Source organism: Sciurus vulgaris (assembly GCF_902686455.1).
Source record: "Sciurus vulgaris genome assembly, chromosome: 4".
In the NCBI taxonomy this organism is placed as follows: Eukaryota; Metazoa; Chordata; class Mammalia; order Rodentia; family Sciuridae; genus Sciurus; species Sciurus vulgaris.
This window is the reverse complement of record NC_136464.1, coordinates 105,759,286-105,785,966: the sequence shown is the minus strand read 5'-3', so window position 1 is coordinate 105,785,966 and position 26,681 is coordinate 105,759,286. Positions and strand designations below refer to the sequence as shown.

General features: G+C 33.2%; 1 protein-coding gene across 1 annotated transcript in view; it reads left to right on the top strand.

The window, feature by feature from the left end:
* The window catches only part of LOC306659161 (ankyrin repeat domain-containing protein 26-like), a 73,470-nt gene extending 46,999 nt beyond the window's left edge, over positions 1 to 26,471 (top strand). The window contains exons 9-14 of the mRNA XM_079136578.1: positions 11,471 to 11,612; positions 16,738 to 16,960; positions 18,428 to 18,611; positions 23,916 to 24,031; positions 24,121 to 25,065; positions 26,311 to 26,471. Of these exons, the coding sequence (XP_078992704.1) occupies positions 11,471 to 11,612; positions 16,738 to 16,960; positions 18,428 to 18,611; positions 23,916 to 23,942 (576 nt within the window). The 3' untranslated portion in view covers positions 23,943 to 24,031; positions 24,121 to 25,065; positions 26,311 to 26,471. The remainder of the gene's footprint in view (positions 1 to 11,470; positions 11,613 to 16,737; positions 16,961 to 18,427; positions 18,612 to 23,915; positions 24,032 to 24,120; positions 25,066 to 26,310) is intronic.
* The last annotated feature ends 210 nt before the right edge of the window (positions 26,472 to 26,681 follow it).

Sequence of the window (26,681 nt, the reverse complement as noted above, 5' to 3'; positions counted from 1 at the left end):
TTAAAAGTATTAATAACAAACAGGTTGTTGATAAGTTACTCTCATGAGAAAAGATAGAAAATATGTACAGTGTACACATTTATACTTGTTGTCCATTTGCCTTTGTTTTTTAAGGATGGTCTGTTTAGTTATTTTGCCGACTTAATACTTGGGTTTTGGATGGTTATTTTTTTGAGATATTTACATATTCTAGATATTAATCCTTTGTTGGAAGAGCAAATGGCAAATATCTTCTCCCATTCTGTAGATTCTTTCTCCATATTCTTGTTTCCTTATGCACAGGCATAAGCCTTCTAATTTGATGCTGTCCCACTTAATTGATTATTGATTTTATTTCTTGCTGTTTTTGAGTCTTACTAAGGAAGTTGTTGCCTGTACCAATTTGTTGGAGTGTTGAGTCTATTATTTCTTCTAGCATTTGAAAAATTTCTGATCTAATTCCTAGGTCTTTGATCCACTTTGAGTTTAATTCTGGGTAGAGTGAAGATATGGATCTAGTTGCATTCTTCTACATATGGATATGCAGTTTCCCCAGCACCACATATACAAAAGAGGCTGTCTTTTCTCCAACCTATGTTTAGGCATGTTTGTTTAGCATCAGATGACTGTATTTATGTGTATTTACCTCTTTGTCTTCTATTCCGTTGATCTCCATGTCTGTTTTGATGCCAATACCATGCTGTTTGTGTTACTATAGTTATGCAGTATAATTTGGGATCATTAGGTATTGTGATGCCTCCAGAATCCCTCTTCTTGCACAAGATTGCTTTGGCTATTCTGGATCTCTTCTGAATGAATGAATGAATTTTAGGACTTTTTCTTCTAGTTCTGTGAGGAACATAATAGTATATTGATGGGAATTGCATTGAATCTGTATAAAGCTTTGGGTAGTATGGACTTTTTGACTTGTCTTTTTATTTGTCAAAGAACATCTTTCCATATTCTACTGTCTTCTTTGGTTTCTTCTTTCAGTGCCTGGAGTTTTGATTGTAGAGGTCTTCCAACTCATTGGTTAGATTTTTTTCCTAGCTATACTTTCAGGCTACTGGGAATGGGATTTTTTTTCTCCTGATTTCTTTCTCAGCATATATGTTATTGTAGTATAAGCAAACAATTGATTTATATATGTTTATCTTGTACCTTATTACTTTGCTAAATTCGTGGATCAGATCTAGAAATCTTGGGGTAGTGTTTTTGGGTCTTCTAAATATGGTGTTGTATCATCAACAAACATAAAATATTGGTTCTTCTTTTCTTATTTGTATCCATTTAATTTCCTTCTCTTGCCAAAGCACTGGCTAGAGTTTTTTGATGAGAGTAGACATTCTTTTCTTGTTTCTGATTTTAGAGAAAATGCCTTCAGTTTTTCTCCATTCAGCATGATATTGGCCTGGGGTTTTTCATATATACCCTTTACAATGTTGGCGTTAGTTTCTTTTATCCTTAGTTTCTCCATTGTTTTAAAGTGAATGGGTATTCTCTTTCTTTTGGTTAATTTTGTTAAGGTTTTACTAGCTTATTTACCTTTTTAAAGAACTAACTCACGTACACATATGACTGCATGACCGAGGTGATCCTACAATATGTATAATCAGAAAAATGTGAGATTACACTCCATTTATGTATGGTCCATCAAAATGTAGAAATGCATTCTTCTATCATGTACAACTAATTAGAACAAAAAATAAAATTAAATTGAAAAAAAAAAAAAGAACCAACACTATGTTGCATTTATCATTTGTATTGCCTTTAATTCTCAGTCGCATTAATTTCAACTCTGATCTTAATTATTTCTTCTACTGATCCTGGAATTAGTTTGTACTTTTTATGGCATTTGGGTATAATGTTAGATCATTTATTTGGTATCTTTGCTTTATTTTAATGTAGGAAATCAGTTCTATATATTTACCCACTAGAACTGCCATCATACTGTCCCAGAGATTTTGATATGTTGTATTTCTATTCTGGCTTGTTTCTAATAATTTTTTGTATTTCTCCCTTAATTTATTCTTTGATTCATTCCCACACAAAAGTGTATAATTTCACTTCAAGGTGTTAAAATGGTATCTGATTTTTCTCTGGTCGTTGACTTCTAATTTCATTCCATTCTTGTCTGATAGAATGCAAGGAATTATCTCTTTTTTTGTATTTGCTAAGACTTTCTTTGTGCCCCAAAATATGATCTGTTTTAGAGAAAGTGAGTTCAGTTGTTAATGGATGAAATATTCTAAAATATCTCTTAAGTTCATTTGATTAATACTAGTTTTTAGTTCTTCAGAGTCTTAGTTTATGTTTGAATGACCTGTGAAATGATACTAGAGACTTGTTAAAATCACCCAATGTCATTGTATTGTGATCTACTTAATTCTTTATATTGAGAAAGGTATATTGTCAGGATACCAGTGGTTAGGACACAAATATTCAAATCATTCTATCTTGCTGTTGATTCCCCTTGGTTCCCCTAAACAGTATGAAAAAAACCTGTTTGCCTCTTCTGGTTTATTTTGGTTTGAAGTCTACTTTGATATCAGTAGTCCAGGTAGAAAATTGTAGCATCGTTCTTTCTGGGAAGCTATTATCTCACTGCTTCCTTTCTGAACTGTGCAGGGGTTATAACCAAATCTGCTCTGCCATATTCTGTATCTAAAGAACTTAGAACTATTTGCTTACCAGGACAAAGTTCCAGAAGCTTAGGTGAAAAGGTCAGAGGAGTTACTCAGGAACAGCAGATTAAGTAGGGAGAGTTCAGGGAGAGTATTTGAACCCTGAGGAGGGTGACTCAGGTGAGAGCTAGGTGAGTAAGGAGGGACTGTGGAGGGGCTGCCTAGCTGTGCTGGCAGGGAGACGCCAGCTCACGTTGCCAAACCCATGTCCCTGACATCCAGTGGATTTCAACTGCTTTTGTTCCTCAGGTCCTTCACATCCATACATTGCCTTGTTTGGTGTGTACTGATACCAGCTTTTAAAATATGATAACTCCAAAGGAAGAACCAATTTAAAGAAAACACCCTTTAATTTGATAAGTCATGTACTTGATTATAAGGAAAAAGTTGCTTCTGGAGTATCTGTCTCTGTGGTAATGCAGAAATGTCTTAAACCAAAAGAACCCAGTGTTGAAAATATCTTTCCTTCTCATGAATGCTCTGAATCCCTGGAACATTCTCACTAATCATTTTCTGAGATGCATCTAAGTGAAAATAAATTAGAACCTGAAAATTACAAATTAGAAACTGAACATGTTTCTAATACTGAGGAGGAGGATTTTTATAATAATACAGAAAATAAAAAAAGCAAGGAACCCAGAAGTTGTTAATAGTTACAGTGAAAGAAGACCAAAAACTTGATCTTCAAAAAAACCAATTATGAACATAATTACTCCTAGTTGGAATTTAAATGTTGGACATATGCCTGGGTCTAATAAGACAAAAACCCATCTCGATTCACGTCTTACGTACTCCCAAGGAGTGAATCACATGACTCAAATGAAAAGGCACAGTATTTACACTGTTAAAGATACGTATAAGAAAACAAAATCAATACAAGGTGTGTTCCAGAAGCCATTATATGATCATCGCAGTGCTGACAGCCATAAGAGCATGGAAACTGAATTAGAAAAGGTGAGTTTCTCTCTGCCACGTAGTGACAGAATGATGGCAGGATGTCTAGATGACCACTCACTGCAAGGCAAGGGAAGGTTTAAGAATGAGATAGGCATGGTACAGGTGGAGGTCCTGGCATTAGAAAAAGCAAAAGAGTACCTTCAAAATGGGATAGATGTTCTCTTGTTGCTACTCTTGGTTTTTCTATCGATTATATTCTGATTTCCTGCTTTTAAAAAACTCATGTATTGGGGGTTATCTAAATATGAAATTGTGTCTAGAAATAGATTCTTGTTCCTCTCTCCATAAATAGGAGAAAACATTCTCATGATCTTTCTTCCTCCTTAAGTCAATCCATCTTCCAAGTACATATGAACTGGGAAATTTAGTCCTATACCATGTAACCTTCTAAACCAAAATAAGCAAAGAGGAAGTTGCTTACAGAATATAATAAGCTTGAAGTGTTTTTTGTTTGGTTTTTCCTATTGGACTAAGATTAATTGTCATTTATTTAAACAAAGAAATGGAAATGTCAGGGGAAGGAAGTCATGACTGAAATGAAATATATCCATGTGCCTAGTTTGGGGAGGTGTAACATATATTTCCAGCCAAACTAATCTGTTTTTTGTGCTTCCATCTGTATAAATTTATCTGTTTTACTCCAACTATTTAAACATATTTCTAATATGAACATCTTAAACATTTTTGACAAGTATATGTAGTTCTGCATTTTTAAAATCATTACTGTTAAATGTTTCTGTTTCAGTCAACCCTTTAAGTTGTTTTGGAAAATTTGTTAATTTTGGTATGTATCATGTTATCACATAAAGAAGCATTAAATCTCAGTCCCAAAGTTTTTACTTAATATTGATGTAAACATGGACTTTAAAGACCACTGAATTTTAAATATAAGCAAAAATATAGAGATATCCTTTTAAAATAAATGTAGTGTCATATGAACTGGGAGCATTCTCAAGAAAGCATTGCTTCACTTTGCCTCGGTTGCATATAATATATTTGTTTAGGTATGAAATTCTGGATAATTTATCTGATCCAGCATTATGAAATCATGGTATTTTTCAATGCCACCAAGATGCTAGGTAGTGCCACGTGGGAGCTTTGATAGACTCATTAAATCTTTCTTGAATTTCCCCCCAGGGTGATAGTGGGGCTAATGTAGATAACCAGTCTGGGAAGCATCTCACTTTCTAGCACTCCAGTTACAAGGCAGCAGGTTTGCCCTGTTCCTTGTGTTGCAGCAAACTTAGTGCATACAGTGCAGTGAGCACCTTTACTGTATTGCTCTCCCTGGATCCAAATGACAAAAAAATTGCAAAAGGCAAGGGGAAAGACTAGAGAAGAAAGGGGAAATCTTCCTGTGTTTATTGAAACCCAACAATGATGCAGTCTCTAAATCTGGATGATTCATGTGAGATCCAGGTAGTAAAGAGAAAAGAGGACTCCTTTCATGTCTTTTTCTTTTTGCATCTGCGAGTCATACAAGGAATGTAAATGTTAGATAGTAAAGAATGGATCAAAATATAAGCATAGAATGAAGAATTGTTCTATTTGATATTTTGAAGAATTCTGTTTCCTCCACTCAAACAAAAATGAAGCAGAATTTACAAAATTTTTCAATGACATTTTATAAAATTAAAGGAAGCACAAAATATTTTATGGGCTGAAATAATAACAATTAAAATAAGTCTGGTAAAATCAAGGATGAAAACAGAAAATGAAACCTTTTTATTTAAAAGTATCAGTTTTTTTAAAGGTTGAGGTAAAAAACAAGGAGCACCCAATTGAAATAGAAGAATCACAAAACCTATGTGAAGGTGCTGAAGAAGAAGAAGATGATGATGATGAATCAACTGAACAGAGAGAGAGCAGAAAAACTGATCATGAGTGTTTTTCTCTTAGGAAGTATCAAAAACATGATGGGTAAGCCTATGGCAGTATTTCACCATAGATGATTGTTATTCTCTAAATCTCATACTAATTTAGTGTAATGTTCATGATTAAGAAATATTAAACATGTTTTTGTTCGTACATAAAGTAAAGGCATAAACCTTTGTGTAATTATACATTTACATAGGGTAATGGGTTTTGATTCATTCTGTTATTTTTTCCTTCCCCCCACCCCTCCCACCCCTCTTTTCCTTCTATACAGTCCCTCATTCCTCCATTCTTGCCCCCTTCCATCCCCCATTATGTGTCATCATCTGCTTATCAGCGAGATCATTCATCCTTTGGTTTTTTGAGATTGGCTTAATCACTTAGCATGATATTCTCCAATTACACCATTTGCCTGCAAATGCCATAATTTTGTTATTCTTTATGACTGAGTAATATTCATATATATATGAATATATATACATATGAATATATATATATATATATATATATATATATATTCAGTTTCTTTATCCATTCATCAACTGAAGGACATCTAGGTTGGTTCCACAATCTGGCTATTGTGAACTGAGCAGCTATGAATATTGATGTGGCTGCATCTCTGCAGTATGCTGATTTTAAGTCCTTTGTATATAGGCCAAGGAGTGGGATAGCTGGGTCAAACTTTAACTGGGGATGTTCAACCTTGGAAGGTTTCCATAAAAAAGAAAATAAATGATGAGATACCATTTTATTCCAAATGTATTGATGAAAATTTTATTTACAAATTAATAACCAATGTTGAGAACTGTGAGGAAGAAAACATTCTCAAACACTGTTCCTACATTAAATTGTTCAACACTTTTGGAACTGTATGTTAGTGGCATGTACCAAAGATTCAAAATATTATTCCTCAAACCTAAAAGCTTCACTTCTATTACTATATCCTCTCTTGGAATAGAAAAGATGACTTGTAAATGCATTACCCGCACACACATATTAAGGACAAATATTATATGTTATACATAATACAGTGGGTGAATATATCTAATATGCATAACAGGTACATTAAACATATATGTTAATGACATTTATATAACTATGTACATATATATTAAGGGTGTTTATTATAGCACTGTCATATTAAGTTGGAAATAGTCTAAATACTCATCAATAAGGAAGTAGGTAAAATGCCATTTCCATAAATTAATGCAGTATGAACTCATTTAAAAAATGAGGTTGGTTCTATAGCATACTGATAATTTCACAATTAAAGAATACTTACTTACTTCAGTTTGATGATGCCTCTTAAACACATTTTGTTCTAATTCTTGGGAATCATCATATGTAGCTATGACTTTGTTTGGTGCTCTAAAATATCAGGTGTATCAATTTAATAGTTGGGGAAAATGGAAGGTTTTGTTTGTGCACAACAGAAATGTGAACAATTGACAACCTAGTATCCAATATTGCTTTGGGATTTTAAAGTTTTAAAGCATACAAATCTTGTTTCCTCATATCAACAGTGGCATTAAAAATGGATTCTGTGCTGAGAAAGTATTTGTGAAATGTATAAATAAACTAGTGAATAGATAATGATGCCTGTTGATAAATTTCTGTAGAAAAAAATAAATCTCTAGTTATTGAAACTGATCTAGGTTTCCACAGTTGCCTTAAACTCTTAATTTAAAAAATATTGGCAAGATTCAAAAATTATTATTTATAATTATCACCAGATAAGGGATGATAATGTAGACTGATCTGCTATTATAACTCTTAAAATACTTTTTACAGTGTATTGTGAAACACATGCTTTAGAACCTGAAACATGTATTCTGGGTTTGCTGCTGACCATCTGTTTGCCTTTGAGCAAGTTACTTGGACTTTCTTTGCCTAGTTTCTTCCCTTATAAATACCTAATATGCTATCTGCCTTGTGGAATTGTTGTGAAGATGCAAAGAAGTTGAACCCATGTAGAGTTCTGGAAACATGCAGAGTGGTTACATAGTAGGTTTTGAGAAACTAACTCATATTATTATACAAAAAGATTTTCCCTTGTAAAAGGCTTTAAGTCCTATTTTACTAATGAGTTTGAGTCTTTGGTAAAAGTTTGTCTTTTATTTGGATTACAGTTGCAAAAATGCTGTATTTCTATCAAATAATATAAGTACCATGATACTTTTGCTTTGACTGTCAAAAAGTGTGGTCCGAATTTTACTTTTCTTATGGACTTATTGTTAGTATTATTCTTTGTCCCTTAATGTTTCTTTTTCTGTTTATGATAGTAGAAAATGATTGAAATTTAAATAAGCTGTAAAGTTTATGAATAGGAGAAAGAAATTACAAAGGTAGAGATTTTACATAAAAAGATAATAGACATTCTTATTTACAGGTTAGTATTTACCTGAAAGGATTTTATGTGTGTGTTTTTTTTTTTTTTCTTTTTTCAGGCTCACAGAGAAAGCATCTAATGAAAAGAGGAAGGTATTGTTAAAAATAATAAAAGATAGTATTTTATTAAAAAATGCACTCTGAAAAAAAGTGCATTGTAAAATGTAACCTGAAAAAATTAGAAAATCTTTTGTTAGGTTAAGACTTCTACTTTGAGAAAGTGATTAGTAAATAGTCACCATTGATAAAGGACAGAAACTAACTCTTTTAACAGGTACCTGTATTGTTGCATATAAAATGACAATTCTCCCTCCCATGAATTTATTAGTACATGGTATATATATTTGGGGGACATATTGAAATCATATTTTTTATAATTTATTTCTATTTTTAATTTTTAATTTTTAAAAATTATTTTTCATACATAGGGTAATAATATCTGTCTTATTCTACCATTCTTCACATCTCCATCACCCCACCCCTCCCCTCACTTCCCTCTGTATAATCCAAAGTTCCTTCATTCTCCCCGCCCCCTCACTATGGATTAGCACCCACTTATCAGAGAAAGCATTTAGCCTTTGGGTTTTGGGATTGACTTAAGTCACTTTAGCATGATATTTTCCAGCTCCATCCATTTACTTTCAAATGCCATATTTCATTCTTCTTTAAGGCTGAGTAATATTTCATTGTGTATATGTACCATAATTTCTTTATCCATTCATCTGTTAAAGGGCATCTGGGTTGTTCCATAGTTTAGCTATTGTGAATTGGGCTGCTGTAAACATTAATGTGGCTGTGTCACTGTAGTATGCTGATTTTAGTCCTTTGGGTGTAGGCCAAGGAGTGGGATAGCTAGGTCAAATGGTAGTTCCATTCCAAGTTTTGAGGAATCTCTATACCACTTTCCAAAGGGGTTACACCAATCTGCAGTCCCACCATCAATGTATGAGTGTACCTTTTTCCCCACATCCTTGCCAACATTTATTATTGCTTGTATTCATGATAATTGCCATTTTGACTGGAGTAAGATGAAATCATAGAATAGTTTTGATTTGCATTTCTCTAATTGCTAGAAATGATGAACATTTTTTCATATATTTGTTGATTGATTGTATATCTTAAATGTCTGCTCAGTTCCTTAGCCACTTATTGATTGGGTTATTTGTAGTTTTGGTGTTACGTTTTTTTGAGCTTTTTATATATTCTGGAAATTAGTGCTCTATCTGAGGTGTGTGTGGTAAAGATTGTTTCCTATTCTGTAGCTTCACTCTTCACATTATTGAATGTTTCCTTTGCTGAGAATAGGCTTTTTTAGTTTGAACCCATCCCATTTATTGATTTTTAATTTTACTTCTTGGGCTTTAGAAGTCTTGTTAAGGAAGTTAGGTCCTAAGTTGATATGATGAAGATTTGGTCCTACTTTTTCTTCTGTTAGGCACAGGGTATCTCTCTGTCCTAGTGCTTAAGTCTTTGGTCCACTTTGAACTGATTTTTATGCAGGGTAACAGATAGAAGACTAATTTCATTTGGTTACATATGGATTTCCAGTTTTCCTGGCACCATTTGTTGAATGGGCCATCTTTCTCAAATGTATATTTTTGGCACCTTTTTCTACTATGAGATAACTGTATTTATGTGGGTTTGTCTCTGTGTATTTTACTTTGTACCATTGGTCTACATGTCTATTTTGGTGCTAATACCATGCAGTTTTTACTATTGTTCTGTAGTATAGTTTAACGTCTAGTATTGTGATGGCTCCTGCTTCACTCTTCTTACTAAGGATTGCCTTAACTATTCTGGGTCTCTTAATTTTCCAAATGATTTCATGATTGCCTTCTCTATTTCTATGAAGAATGTCATTGGGATTTTCATAGGAATTGCATTAAATCTATATAAAACTTTTGGTAGTATGACTATTTTGATAATATTAATTCTGGCTATCCAAGAACATGGGAGGTCTTTCTGTCTTCTAAGGTCTTCTTTAATTTCTTTCTTTAGTTTTCTTTGTAGAAGTCTTTCAGTCTTCCACCTCTTTTGTTAGATTGAATCCCAAGGCTTTTGTTGTTGTTGTTGTTGTTGTTGTTGTTGTTGTTTGATGCTAAGGTGAATGGGATAGTTTTCCTAATTTCTTTTGCAGTGGATTTGTCACTTATTTATAGAAATGCATTGGAGTTATGGGTATTGATTTTATATCCTGCTACTTTGCTGAATTCATTTATGAGTTCTAAAAGTTTTCTGGTGGAAGATCTTTAGATCTTCTAAATATCAAATCATGCAAGTAGGCAAACATTGAGCTTCTTTTTTCCTATTTGTATCCCTTTAATTTCTTTCATATAATGAATTGCTCTGGCTAAATTTGAAGGACAGTATTGAACAGAAGTGGTGAAAGAGGGCATACCTGTCTTGTTCCAGTTTTCAGAGAAAAAGCTTTCAATTTGTCTCCATTTAGAAGATGTTGGCCATGAGTTTAGCATAGAAAGCTTTTTACACTGTTATGTTCCCGCTATCCCTTGTTTTTCTAGTGTTTTGAACATGAAGGGGTGCTGTATTTTATCAAGTGCTTTTTGTGCATCTATTGAAATGATCATACGAGTCTTGTCTTTAAGTCTATTAATGTGCTGTATTACATTTATTTATTGATTTCCATATGTTGAACCAACTTTGCATTCCAGGGATGAACCCCCCTTGATCGTGGTACACTATCTTTTTAATGTGTTTTTGTATGAGACTAGCCATAATTTTATTGAGAATTTCTGTGTCTATGTTCATCAGAGATATTGGTCTGAAGTTTTTTTCCTTGATATGTCTTTGTCTGGTTTTGGTATCAGGGTGATACTAGCCTCATAGAATGAGTTTGGAAAGGTTCCCTTCTTTCTATTTCATGGAATAATTTGGGGAATCTGGTTGTTAATTATTCTTTGAAGGTCTTTGTAGAACTCAGCTGAGAACCTGTCTGGTCCTGGGCTTTACTTGGTTAGAATGCTTTTGATGGTATCTTTTATTTCACTGCTTGAAATTTATCTGTTGAAACTGTGTATGTCCTCCTGATTCAGTTTAGGTAGATCATATGTCTCCAAAAATTTGTTGATGTCTCTGAGTTTTTCTATTTTATTGTAGTACAAATTTTCAAAATAATTTCTAATTTTCTTCTGTATTTTAGTAGTATCTGTTATGATCTTTCTTTTTACATCATGAATTTTAATAAATTGAGATTTCTGTCTCCTCTTTGTTAGTGTGGCTAAGGGTTTATCAATTTTGTATATTTTTTTCAAAGAACCAACTTTTGTCAAATTTTTCAATTGTTTCTTTTGTTTCAATTTTATTTATTTAAGCTCTGATTCTGATTATTTCCTATCTTCTGCTACTTTTGGTGTTGATTATTTGTTCTTTTTCTAGGGTTTTGAGATGAAATGTTAGGTCATTTATTTATTGACTTTTTATTCTGTTAATGTATGAGCTCAATGCAATGAACTTTCCTCTTAGCATTGTCCTCATAGTGTCCCAGAGATTCTGATATGTTGTATTGGTGTTCTCATGTATCTCTAAGTAATTTTCTATTTCTTCCTTGGAAATCATATTATTTATAGGTCAAAAAACAAGCCAATGCCATGGAAGACCTTGATAACTTAAACCAATCATCTGAATCACCCTCAAAGGATTTTGAGTTGGTTTATCCTAACTATAAGAAAATTTTGCTGTTGATTGAACAACATAAAACATCATGTAAAGGTAGGACCTTTTCATAAAAATTAGGCCTTTTACGTATATTATAGTAATAGATGCTCACATTGCTGGGCACTGCACTGTGGAGCAGTGATGTGTTATATCTGTTCCTATCAGAAGTATACTTTATATTAAAATAGATGGAGAGCTATGTTATACCCTCAGCCAAAGAGCTATGATAATCCCCACTGTGCTTTTCTTTGTGAATGCACCCCAACTGCTTTTGTTGGTTATGTTGCTCTCTTGTGCCTTAATCATTATCAGATCAGTTTACTATTGTCTCTGTCTGAAGTCTGCAGTACCTTAGACCTGCTTTTCCTGCTGCCTGGCCTCCTGAAACCATGCTCAAGCCTGCTATCATAATTACACATTTTTTAAAATTCAGATCTGATGATCATGCTAACCCCTCCCTTGAACTTAGCTCTCACTTATCTTTGTTATAAGATTAAAGGTTTAAATTATCTAACTTTATCCTGCATTTCTGTATCCCAACCAGTGTCTTAGATGTTTGGTCTTGCAGTACAGCTTTTTGTTTTCAAAATCTTTCATGAGGTATTATTGAAATATAATAAAGTGCACATATATAATATGTGGGATTTGACAAGTTTTGACATATGTATTAAACGTGTTTAAATACCATAATCAAGATGTTGTTGCTGAGATTCCATCTCATTCCAGTTAGAATGGCAACAATCGAGAATACAAGCAAAATAAATGTTGGTGAGGATGTGGGGGAAAGGGTACACTCATACATGGTTGGTGGGCTGCAAATTGATGCAAGTACTCTGGAAATCAGTATGGAGATCCCTCAGAAAATTTAGAATGGTCCCACTGTTTGTCCCAGTTATCTCACACTTTGACATAGGCCCAAAGGAGTTAAAATCAACCTAGTACAGTGACACAACCGTACACTGTTTATAGGAGGTCAACTCACAACAGAAAAGCTATGGAAACAACCTGGTGTCCTTCAGTGGATTAATAGATAAAGAAAATGTGGTAGATATACACAATGGAATATTTCTCAGCCATAAAAAAGAATGAAACTTTGGCATTTTCCCGTAAATGGATAGAACTGGAGAATATCATGCTAAGTGAAATAGGCCAATCCCAAAGTTCCAAAGGCCAAAAGTTCTCTCTGATACGTGGATGCTAAACCAAATCAAGGGAGAGTGGGGAGAGGAAGAGCAGAAATCCATGAGATTAGACAAAGAGAAAAGAAGGGAAGGGAGTTGGGAGGGGAACAGGAAGGACAGCAGAATGAATCAGACATAACTCTCCATGCCTTGTATTTGAATACATGACCAGGGTAACTACATCATGTACAACCACAAGAATAGGATCCTAAATAGAATAAGTTATACTCTATGTTGTATAATTTCCCAAAATACATTTTACTGTCATGTGTAATGAAAAAGAACAAATTACAAAAGACAGTTAAGAAACCCATTACTCACAAAATAGTTTTCATGCCTCTTTATATTCCCTGATTAAGAAACTTTCAAACTGTTTTCCAAAATATTTCCACCATTTTCTATGCCCATGTTATGAGAGGTCCTATACTTTTCTATCTTGAATATCACATAGTATTGTCCATTTTTACAATTATAACCATTCTAATGGGGGTGCTCTGCACACATGTACACATCAGTATGGTTTCAATATGCATTACACTAATGACAATTAATGTTGAGCATGTTTCCCTGAGCTTATTATTAATTTGGATAACTTTTCGGTCTTTTATTGTTGGGGTCCTCTGTGTCGTGTCCTACGTGGAGGAGGAAAGGGTTGATTGCCAGAGGAGGATGTTGGCGGTTTTTCTGTCCATTCCTCAAAAAACTTATCTACTCAATAAACACACGAGAGCCAATACTCTTTTTATGAGAGAGGGGGTGTAAGGGGTCTGGCCATACCAGCTCTGGCCTCTTTACATTAGACCTGAAGTAGCCCAGCTCTCTTTTATTCATAGACACACAGGTAAAGGGGACAAGGACGGGGAGGAGCTTCTTCTGTGATGGACAGGATAGGGTGGAGTTAGGAGAGCCATCCTCTTAGGGGGAAAATTCCAGAAGGAGACAGGGAACCACTCCCTTGCATCAACACATGCTTCCTGGCAGTTCCTAGAAGCCAGGCCTCTGCATCCCTCTGCTTAACCTAGTCTGATTCTGTTAAATAAGGATGACTTCCCACAATTTATCCTTTTAATTCTCTTTATTTGTTCTTTTTAGTTATACATGACAGTAGAATCCATTTTGATATATTTATATAAGCATGAAATATAATTTATTCCAGTTAGAATTCTAGTCTTGTGGATGTACACAGTTGAGATTCACTGTGGTGTAACAAATAAGTACATTGGAAAGACTTGTCAGATTCATTCCACTGTCTCTTGCCACTTAAAAAGTTAGTTTCTTTCATTATTTTATGAGTATGGAGAGTTCATTATATTATCTGGATACCATTCCATTATCAGCTATTCTTTTTGCAAAATGTTTTCACCACTTTGTGGCTTGATATTTTCTCCTCTTAACAGTTTATTTTTAAGAACTTCAGTTTTAAATTTTGATGAAGTCTAACATATATTTGTTCAATTACAGATATTGCCATTTGTGTTATAAGCATTTTAATTTCTTTTGTAAACCATTTTATTTTTAGCTGACACAGTAATTGGATGTATTTATGGAGTAAACTGTGACATTTCAATTCATATATATAAGGTGTAATAATAAGATAAGCATGTTTCAGCTATCTGTCACCTCGATTATCTTTCGTCTCATTTAGAATCATGCATAATTCTTTCTAGAAAATAGATATTATGAAACCATCCTAGGTGCCCTTTGACAGATGAATGGATAAAGATAATATAGATATATTTGTTGTTGATTTCCTATCTGATGACTTTGTAATTAGGCAACTTACCGTGCATTGTTAAATCATTATGACAATCTTTAATTACAATTTATTGTATGATGTTATCATGTGTTGTATTTTGGTGAGAAGAAAGGTGGTGGTGAACTCTTCTACATTGTGGCTGACTTTCTGCCTGTTTTTTTCTCTTACTTACTGAGTAAGAGGCTTTGGCCTCTTAGATGATACCTGTGCATTTGCTTATTACTGTTTATAGTTCTATCAGTTTTTTTTTTCTCATGAATTTTGCATCCGTATGGGGTACATAAACACTCAAGATTGTGTGTCTTCTTCATTAATTGAATCTTTTATCACTGTGAAATGACTATGTCTATTGCTGTTAGTGTTTTGTAATTATACCTTTAAATAGCCATTCCTGTTAAGCCATATTCTACCAAGTGTCAGTATGGTTTGTCTTCTTCATATTTTTAACCAATTTGTGTCTGTATTAAAAAGGTATTTCTTGTAGGAAATTTGTGGTTGTAGGAAGCATATTTCTTCCAGGAAGTGTAGTTGAATCAGACTGTTTTGTCCATACTAATTGAAAGTTGAATTGAAGTTGTTAGAACTTTTTGATTTAATATGATTGTTATAAGCATTTGGCCCTTGAGCAGTCTTGGTGTTAGGAGTGACATCCACCTCTGCAGCCAAAAAATCTGAGTGTATATTTGAACCCTGCAAAATCAGAGTTACTAAGGGATTGCTGTTGACCAAAACTTTCTTCATAATATAAACAACATTTTGTATGTGAAAGGTGTTATGGGAGGAGTATAAAAAACTGTGAGAGATCACTGCTTACAGTGATAGTCAATTTACTGGAGGTAAACTGCTCCCATGGAGTTGATTAGCTCAGGTGGCCTTTTAAGCATATGCTTGTAACACTTGAGTTCACCTCAATACCCATAGGAGGTGACTACAAAATTACTAGAGTAGTGTAGTTATGTACTATGACTTTTCCTGACTTCTCTGAGTTGTTTCAAATTGTTTCTAATTTCCTCAAATAACAAACAAATCCTTGTATAAGACAACCCATGGAGTTCAAACCTGTTTTGTTCAATGGTTAATGTAGTTGGGCTTACCTGTCATTGTGCTTTTTGATTTATGTCAGTTTTCCTCCCTACACGTGTAATTTGTGTTTCTTTTTTAATTATATCTTTCATGCCTCCTATTCTCCTTTTGAATTTTATTTTAGAATTCAGTTAGGGTACTGGTAATGAGCTTGAGTCTTCCCAGTCTTGTTTTTATGATTTGTCAGGTGATCAACTGATTATGAATTCTCCACTACTGGGACTTGCTGATGACTCTTCCCATGTCCTGTGGAATAGCGGATATTCCACACTGACTGGTAGGAAGAGACACTTCCCAGTGCTCTGTGAACTGAAGGCAGTTTCCTCCAATGCTTTGCACTGCTTTTGCCTTTGATCTCAGGTTGCTTCTTGGCACTCATGGGTTTGTTGTCCACTGGTTTTCTAAATATTCAAAAGGGTCCCTCTGAAGATCTCCAAGATTCTTTCTCTGTACTGCTTTCTCCTCTCCTGCTCTATCCTGAGATCTCTCTGTGTCTTGGTTTTACCAGAATCACAGCCCCATAATCTCAGCTCAGGGAGGCTGATAGACTCTACTGCTTGTTCTCCTTGAGTCAGGGCTGGAAGCTCTCTCAAAACAGGGAGATGGCACACTTGCAAAGCTTACATCGTTTATTTCCTGTCTTCTGGGGAACATTGTCCTCATTGTCTGAAGTCCACTGTCTTGAAAATTGGTATTTAATGTATTTTGCCTGTTTGGGCTTGGATATTTCAGGTGAGTACCTGTTACTCCATCTTGACCAGAAGCAGACTGTAATGGAGCTTCAGTGCATGCTGTGTGTTGACTGGAATGCTCTTCTTCACCCTCTGCCCAGCTACTTCCTGATTATTCTTCATTTCTCTGGGGAGCCATATTTTCCTTTGGGCAATCTTTCTGTAGATTTGATTCCATTATGTGATTACAAAACTATTTCCTTACACTATGCATTTTTTTTGGTCTTCTCCTCTACACTTTAAGCTAAAGAAAAACATGGGTCTCATCTAATAGGTTTGTTTATTGAGTATATTATAATATGCCTGAAATTGTAGGCAGACTGAATAATTTGTTCAGTGCAAGAATAAGTGCATGTGAAAATGTAAGTCATTCATATATGAAAAATGTTCAAAGATTTTACTTCTATCTTATTTTTTCCCTTATACAGATTCTGTTAGTCTATCCAAAATTGAGGATGCAGTTATTTCCTCTCAAAGAACAATAGAACGTAAAAAATGTCACTGTTCACAGTGTTTACTACTTATAGAAGAACTTGTAAAAATGGAAGATAAAGTTTGTGGACTAGAGATGAAGCTATTAGAACCAATAAGAGCGAAAATCAAGCTAGAGCATAAAAAAGCAGAGTGGAAACAAAAACTCTTTAATTTGAGGTACAATATCCTAAATTTAAAGGAATGTTTGAATGATTTTTTTGTTTTAACTACAGATATGTGGGGGATATAATATATTTCCTGACTCTTACCTTTTGGCATTTCATAAGGGAGTAAATTTCTTATTTATCTGGAGTGTGAAAATCTTGGACATAATAACAAGTCAGTAGAAATGATTTCTTCTACTAATTAAATGCATATTCTCCCCAATCATAATGTTACTGGCTACATAGAAGCTCACTTTACAGGAATCTCAGTATTTTGTAACAAATGAAGTTTGGGGTTGTCTTTCATTCTTTTAAAAAACATTTGTATTGCAATCATTGCTTCAAGAAGCCTCATTTATAGAAATCATTTTCTATATGTTTATTTTTACTACATTCGTCGAAATAGAATTATTTGATTAAAGTAGAGAGATTTTTTAAAAAGTATTTGATTAGGATTTCTAAATTGTACTCTAGAAAGTTTATGTTAATTTACAGTTCCAAGAGAGGATGAAATGGGCATTTTCCTCAACCAAGAACATGTTTTGAAAAATTACATATTTTTTCTTCTTCTGGTGTCTGGGATCAAAACCCAGGATCTTGTTCAAGTTGGTTGGTGTGCTACTGCTGGGCTAGATACCCAGATACTTTTTTATTCTTAAGACCCATGAAAGAAAATATGAATTGAAAAGTGATTACTGACTAGTTTATTCAACTTTTCTCATAAATAAATAAAATTAGTTCAAATTTCTCTGGTAAAAGGACATTTTACTCTTTATTATTGGATCAAATATAAGGTCCTGTCTTATTCCAAGGGTGATTTTTAAGTTGTTTATAAAGTACATGATAATCAACAAGATCAGTTGAAAGTGTCACCCAGAAAGAAATAATTAAACGTGTAATAACAGGAATTAGACTCTGTGGACTAGCCTTGGGTTATATTAACATGCTGATATGTATTGTATGAAAACATGTGAAGGTGCTATATCTTACATTGTGAATGATTTCTAAGAATATGTTCAATGTTTCATGAAGATAAAAGCTTATTTCTAGTAAACTTATAAACTGGTTTGTAAAAAATACGTTTTTAAACATCTTTAAATTATATTTAGAATTGAGAAGGAGATATGACTTTGCCTGAAAGTTAAGTTTCAACTTGTCAATTTACAGAATCATCTCTAAATTCCTTTTGCATAATTTCTACCAGAGTTAATTATAACAGAATCTTAACCACTAATGGAATGTAATAAAGAACATTCCATTAGACACATTTCTGTGTCTAAATCTTCTATATCTATATATAGAAATATCCCCTTTGAGAAAGATTGAAGAAGAAAATAAAATACAAAAACATGAAGGGAAATGTATTTGAGAACTCAGAATTTTGATTAGGATGATAAATTAACATACGAAGAGCCAGATCACAAAATAAACTTTTCACTTTCTAACAAAATGAATTTTAAGATAACTTATTTAACTGCAGTTGTGACCTACAAGAAGAAGAGAAGAGGAGAAGTAATGCTGATCATTTTTTTAAAAAATTTAAGACCAAGTTAAGAGAAAAAGAAGAGGATTATAATAAAGAAAGGGAAATCAAAACACAACTTGAAATCTCTCTTAAAAGAAGAGATATGGAACTGAGTGCTGCAAGAAATAGGTTAATTGAGGTAAAGTAATCCTCAGTAAAGTTTCAGATTTCTTATTTCAGCATTAATTATTTCAGCACAATTTAATATATGTAGTCATGTTTCACTTAATGATTGGGATAAGATCTGAGAACAAGGCATTGTTTAGTAATTTCATCATTATGCAATCATAAGCTGTACTCACACTCACTGAAGATGTCTACCCTTTTATATATCCAGTGTGTTGTCTATTAAAGAATTGTTATGCTATGCATGACTACATTATATAGATTTAAAACAAAAGACCATCTCATCCTAAAGTTAAGTGATGGCCTTTATGGTTAAAATTATTTATTGCAAATGTTGACATCTAATAGATGCTCAATATGATTTCTGAATGTAGTAATAGAAGGTGAGTGGAGTTAGCTCACTAACATAATTGTTAATTTGGGCATTTTATGTTATAATATAAGCTGAATCACTTTGAAAATATCAGGAAACTTGTTAAATGTTTTGTAAAATGTTGTATTTCATGATACTGCCTCAGTCTGCATTTAAGATATGTTTCTGCTTTGACCAATTTAGCTGTCATATATGTGATTAAAATTTGAACTATTCATGTGGGATAAAGTTCCACATGCCTTAATAGGCTCCTTCTTTTTAAAATTATTAGAGTACCATAATTATACGTCGTATTTGAGTTCATTTTGACTAAATCTGACCTCAAGGAATTTGAATTCAAGCCCCTTTTCCCCTCTTTCCTCACTTGCTTCCTTCCTGCTAGCCTTCCTTTCTTCTCTATTAAATGTCCTTTCTTTTACATATGCAGAAAGTGAAATTATCTTTGGTATCTTTATATATGATCATAGTGTGATTTTGTTAAATTCAGTCCATTTATCTTCTCCTTTTCCTTCCTTCCTTCCGTCCTCTCATACTCCTACATCTACTTCACTATTCTTTCCTATATCTTTATGATCTCTGACCCCTTCCCCCACTGCCTTCTTTCCCTTATTTTGCTCTAACTTCCCCATATGAAAGAAAACATTTAAACTTTGTTTTTCTCAGTCTGGTTTACTTCCCTTAGCATGATTTCCCCCTTTTCCATCCCTTTGCTAGCAAATGCCATTCTTTCATTCTTTTTTAGGACTGAGTACAACTCCATTGTGTGTATTTACTACATTTTCTTAATCTATTCATCCATTGATGAACATCTAGACAGGTTCCATAGTTTGGCTACTGTGAATTGTTCTGGTATAAACACTGAAGTGTATTGCTGTGGTGTGCTGATTTTAGATCTTTCAGACATACAAGGAGGAGTGGGATAGCTGTGTTACATGTGATTCCATTCTTAGTTTTTTGAGTAATCTCCACATTGCTTTCCAGGGTGGTTGTACTAGTTTTCTAGCCCACCAACAATGTAATAGTGTACCTTTTCCCCCACATCCTCACCAGCATTTATCATTATTCAATTCTTGATAATTACCATTCTGAATGGAGTGAAATGAGATCTTAGTGTATTTTAATTTGCATTTCCCTAATAGCTAGAGATGCTGAAGGTTTTTCTTATGTTGGTGGTCATCTGTGTTTCTTCTTTTGAGAAGTTTCTGTTTCATTTTTTTGCTCATTTACTGATTGAACCACTTGTTTTGTTGTTGTTTTGTTTTTTTTGGTTTTTTTTGTTTTTGTTTTTGTTTTTTGTCATTGATGTTTTTGAGTTCTTTATATTTTTTGGATATTAGTCTCCTGTCTAAGAAGTAGCCAGCAAAGATTTTCTCCCATTCCTTAGGCTCACTCTTCACTCCTTTACTTATTTCCTTTGCTGGTCAGAAGCTTTTTAATTTGAAGGCATCCCATCTATTGATTCTTGGTTTTATTTCTTGAGCTTTAGGTGTCTCACTGAGGATGTCAGGAACAGAACCCGATGGAATGTTGACTATATGTTTTCTTAGAGCAGTTTCAAGGTTTCTGCTATAATTACTAAGTTTTTGAATGATTTTGATTTGACTTTTGTGCAGGATGAAAAACTGGGGATCTATATTTGTTTTTCTACATCAGAATATCCAGTTTTTCTAATACCATTTTTATAAAGGCTATCTTTTATGCAACATATATCTTGGCATCTTTGCCAAATACCTAATGACTGTATAAATTTGGGTTTGTCTCTGTATCTTGTCTTCTATTTAATGGTCTTCATGATCTATGCTGCTTTGTTACTATAGCTCTGTAGTATGATTTGAGATCAGGTATTGTAGTGCCTCCTGAATCACTTTTCTTGCCAAGAATTGCTTTGGCTATTCTGGTTCTTATTCTTCTACATGGATTGTAGGACTGTTTTCTCTAGTTCTGTGGAAAAAGTATGGGAATTGCATTGAATGTGTATACTGCTTTTGGAAGTATGGTCATTTTGACTATATTAATTCTGCCTATCCAAGAACATGGGAGGTCTTACATCTTCTGAGGTTGTCTTCAATTTTTTTTTTCTCAATGTGCTATGATTTTCATTGTTGAGGCCATTTACTTTATTGATTAGGTTAATTCCCAGGTATTTAACTTATTTATTTATTTCTACTATTCTGAATGGTGTTGTTTTCTTCATTTCTCTGCTGAATCACTGTTAGAGTATAGAAAAGATATTGATCTGTGAATGTTGATCTTGTATCCTGCTACTTTGCTAAATTTATTTATCAGCTCAAGAAGTCTTCTGGTGGAATTTTTTTGGGTCTTCTAGATACAAGATTTTGTCATCAGCATACAGTGATAGTTTGACATCTTCTTTTCCAATTTCTATTCCTTTAATTACTATCTCTTTCCTGATTGCCTTGGCTAGAGTTTTGAGAACTAAATTGAACAGCAGTGATGAGAGTGAATGGTTCTATCAGATCATAATGGAATGAAAATATAAATTATCAGTAAGAAAATAATGAAGAAACCACATAAAGACATGGGAATTAAACAACACTTTTTTAAATGAAGAATAAATCCAAGGAGAAATTTTGAGAAAAGAAACCAAGAAATTCTTAGAAGCAGTCAAAAACCAAGATATGACATATCAAAATCTTTGGGATAGTATGAAAGAAGTACTAAGAGGAAAAATTCATTCCTTTGGATGCCTACATTAAAAAAAAAAAAATAGACAGAACCCAGATAAATAAGCTTATGTGCCACCTCAAATCCTTAGAAAAAGAACAAATAACTTCAAAGTCAGTAAAAGTCAATAAATAATAAGAACTAGAGCCGTAATTAATGAAATTGAGAATAAACAACAATTCACAGGATCAATGCAACAGAGTTGGTTCTTTGAAAAGATAAATAAGATTTATTAACCCTTAGCCAAACTAACCAAAAGAAGGAAAGAGACCCAGATCAACAAAAATAGAAATGGAAAAGGAGATATTACTACAGATACTTCTGAATCCAGAGGATTGTTAGAAACTATCCAATAAATTAGAAAATCTAGAAGATATTGACATGCTCCTTTTTATAACAGTTTTTGGAGTTTTTATTGTTTTGTTGTTGTTGTTGTTTGTTTTTTAATTTTGAAAGTACTGCTTTTAATTAAGCTTTTAGACTTACATCCCCCTAGTGGCAAGAGATAAAAAACTTATTGAAATGTATCTATATTTTAGAGGGACAAAATGACACCCAGAGGCAACATTTTAGAGACGAGAAAGCCAGAATATTGTAAGGTGGGATTCTGGCAAATCATTCTTGCAAACAACAGAGATGGACAAGCAAAAACAAAACAAAAAAAACCTTATTACTTTCCTCTTGTTTTCAAAAATATATGTGTATGTATTCATATGTGTACATGCTTTAAACAAAAGCTCTATGCATCATGGAATGTGTAGAGAATTTTAGTATCATCTATGTATATCCTTAATGTACATATTTTTGGGATGGGGGCATTTTTATCCCATTGGATAAAGTAACATTCTTATTTCAACTAATCTTTTCTGCAGCAATTCAGTAGTCCCTTTCACAATGGCTTTATCCAGAGAAAATACTTTTAATATATTTCATAGCAATTGATAATTTTCTCATAATCTCTAAACCATTGCTACTAACAATAGATGTTCTAGTTTGGGGCAGTGATTTTAACCCCTTGGCATGTTAATGTTCTAGTTTGGGGCAGTGATTTTAATCCCTTGGCATGTTAATGTGGAAGTCTACTTAAAAGTCCCACTAGTAAGCCAGGAGGAACAGTGTAGCCAGCAGGAACCTTAGAGTGAATATTCTTTACTCCATTTTGAGACGTGAAAACAGTTTGCTCCAAGTAATCTCCTCTTTCCGTACAAAGAGTTTCTGAAAACACCAATTCAGCATACCACATATCTAATGAAGATTTATTGGTACTTATTTCATTCCTAATAAAATAGGTCACTGTGTTTTCTCTATTTCGTATTTCCTTATATTTCAAAAATTACAATGAAAAAATAAATATTACTAAACAGAAAACAATCTCAGGATTTTCTGAGAAGAGCCTTATACACTTTAATTGCTGTTAGGATTTTGAACCATGTATGTTTAGAGTACAGAAATTACTGTCTTGGAGGAAGAGAACTACAAATGAAATCAGAGGACTGAGAAGAAATTCTGAAGCCTGTATCCACTTTTTGTTATTTGGGGGGTCTTTTTGTTGTTTTTCTAATTTGTTAAACAAAATAAGCCATTCCCAAAGAACCAAAGGCCAGACCTTTTCTCAGATATGCTGATGCTAATACACAAGGGGGAGCTAGGGCAGAATAGAGGATTAGGCAGGGATAGTGAAGGGAGGGGAGGGGACTTGGGGTTAGGAGGATAATAGATTGCTTACACTTTCAACCTCACTCTTCAGAATTGTGGATTAAAAAGAATTCACTGGTGTATGTAGAATTGCTGAGTTTAGTGCCTGAGTTTATCAATTATCAATAGATGTAATTCTTATAATGAAGTAAAAATATGTTAGAAAAGTAGAATATATGTAGAACATTTTCATGAAAGGAGAACCAAAAGAAGTTTGTGAATTTTTTATCTGTCAAATATATGTACACTAAGGCTCTCACTATGGGTTGACTCTACATCTAAGTTATCAGAATGTAAACAGCTTTTTAACATGGTCAAACCTATTTTTTTTTTTTAATTTCAAGTGTAAATGGACACAATATCTTTATTTTTTATGTGGTGCTGAGAATTTAACCCAGTGCCTCACACATGCTAGGCAAGTACTCTACCACAGATCCACAACCCCAGCCCCATGGTCAAGCCTATTAATCACTTATTCTATGTCTTGAGTCTGTTGTAATTCAGGAAAAGTGTTATTTAATTTTGAGATTCTTAAAAATTACCATTTCTTTTGTATTTTTATAGATTCCTTTTCTTCAATTAACTTCTTGAATTTCTGGAAATGGTATGCTCTTATAAGCTCTGAAGTTTAGATCTAATTTTTCTCCAGTTGGATATCCATTTACTGCAACCCTTTCACTGTACATATTATATAGGTTATTTTTCTATTTCAAAGTAAATCAAATCATTTTACTGAGTGTTAGCTAAATATCACCTTGTTTTTGCTTAGGTTTCCACTAGTGATGAAACAGGAAAACAGCTGTTGGATAAACATCACAGGATAAAGGATATAGTCACTATAATGAGACCAGAAGTAGACACAATAAAACATGAGAACCAAGAAAAGGAAAAGAAATACCTTGAGAGTATTGAAATTATAAAAGGAAAGTATGATGAACTTCAAAAGACCATCAAACTAGAGGAAGAAACACTTAGAGAGAATATATTCCAGTATAATGAACAATTTAATAATATGAAAGTTGAGATTACAATGCTTATATTTCAACTGGAGTATGAAAAACAAAACAGGGAAAGACTGGAAACAGAAGTCAAGTCATACCGTGCCCAATTCACTGCTGCTCCCTCCCATCTTCATGAAAGCCGGACATCAAATGGATACCAAGAACTTTCTTTCCAGAGAGCCAGAGATGAATATTTGCAATCACAGACCCAGATAAAGTTTGATCTCTCTCACCTCAAAATTAATTATGAGGAGGTTTCCCAAGAACTTACTAAGTATAAAATAAAAGTCAGTAGCCTACAAAGTAAGCTCCGTCAGACAAGACATGCTCTTAAAGAAATGACATTGGTTTTAGAAAATGTACAAAGAGACCTAAGGCAGACACAGTGCCAAATGGAGGAAATTACACACACATATCAAAGTGAACAAACTAAAGTGAATAATTATAATGGGAAGCAGGATTCCATGGAGAAGAGATCGCATTTGCAAAATGAAAATACATTTTCAACAGCAATTGCATGAACTTCACAACAAATCTGACAGTAAAGACACAGTATAATACGTATCCAGCAGGAATTTCATTATATTGTAGAAAAATTTCGAGCTAAGAATAAAAAAAAAAATCTCATTCTGGTAAAAAAAATTGAGAAATTAAGCAACAAATGCAATCATTTTGAAGAAAGACTACATCAATATGAAAATGAGAAAACAAAAGTAAGTTTCAAGCATGAAAAACACATGAATTGCCTTTGAAGCAAAATTTAAAGTAATGTTTGAATGGATAAAGGGCTGATTCTGTTGTCTAAAGAATGTAAGAGTGATTGGACATGAAGACAACACCTTCTGTATCCTTAACAGAATTCAGAAATAAATGTTTATCTCTAGAAGGTGAATTGATGTTTGTGGTGATATTTTTAAAAGAAATATGAAAGCGTTAAGTATTATTAACATACAGAAATAATAAGGTGATTTATGCAATCATTAACACAAATATCAGGTGGTAGTGAGACCACTTCAAAATGAACTGGCTTCACTACAATTTCATCTGATTATCACCTTAATTTAGAAGAGAAGACACAGGATTTAAGAAGAAACCAGATTAGGTCATAAGTGAAGTATCATGAAAGTGAACATTTAACAGTCAATCTGAAGTTTTTTAAACAATAAAAAGTGTTTTAAGATACTAATTTCAGTGCACGGCATTCTTTGGCTTTCCATTATAATTAATTTTATTATCTTAATAGTGAACTTATTTATTTGTTTTTGTTTATCAGAACTGGGTGTTGAACCCAGGGCCTTCAACATGTAAGGAGTGGACTTTCTCATATTGATCTTATAATTCTGATACTTGTGATACTACCTGACCATATGAATGTTGAACTGAAAAATGAAGAATGGGGAAACCTGAAGCTCTGATATTCAGCCACAGTGATAATTAAATCAGCGTACAACTATGGGGAAATTATATTTCATAGTAATGTTTTACAACATGAACAGTGACAGTGAAATTTTTGAGAAAAGAATGCAATAATAATAATTGTTTTCCATTTGCTACAGAATTTGAACTTAGACTTGCTAGACCTTCTGCAAATAGAGTATAGTAAAAATATCTACTTATTTAATAATCATTTTAAAAATCTTTTGTACCATGTGTTTTACTGCTTTCAGATCTTGACTTTATGTTTTTAGTTTATGTTTCTATAAAGCTTATTTTATATTTCTGATTTAGCATTTCATTTGCTTTTTTTTAATCCTTTCTATACATTTAGTTTTCCATGTTTCTTAGTTGTGCTTTTAAAATTATTTCTATTTTTTAACTTTATTTTTAATGGACTTATCCTAGTTGATCATTAATTAGTAAACTTATATTACTCATTTTTAGACTTTGAAAAATAAATGCAGAAGACTTTTCTTTCAGTACAACTTGAACTATATTCACTGTAAAATATTTCTTTATAGGATATTATTTGGTCATTATTCCAAATTACTCTTTTATCCAGAGGCTATATGGAAAAGTGTTTGTTATATTTTTCAACTCAAGTGGACTTAGATTTTATTTTTGGCAGTGATAATGGTTATTTTTGGATGTATATGTGGAATACATAATTTCACAAAGTTGAATAAAGTGAGCATTTATTAAATTTTTAAAAAATATTTGAATCTTTCTTGGCATCTACAATTAAGTTTGAATTGCAAGTATGCACCCATTTCATTTTTATGTACCCAAACCACCCAGAAGCCTGCTGATTAAACACTACCCTAAGAACCAAGTGGTCATTAGTAACTTTATGAATCTATATATCACATTATTGGTGGCTTATTTGTATTCT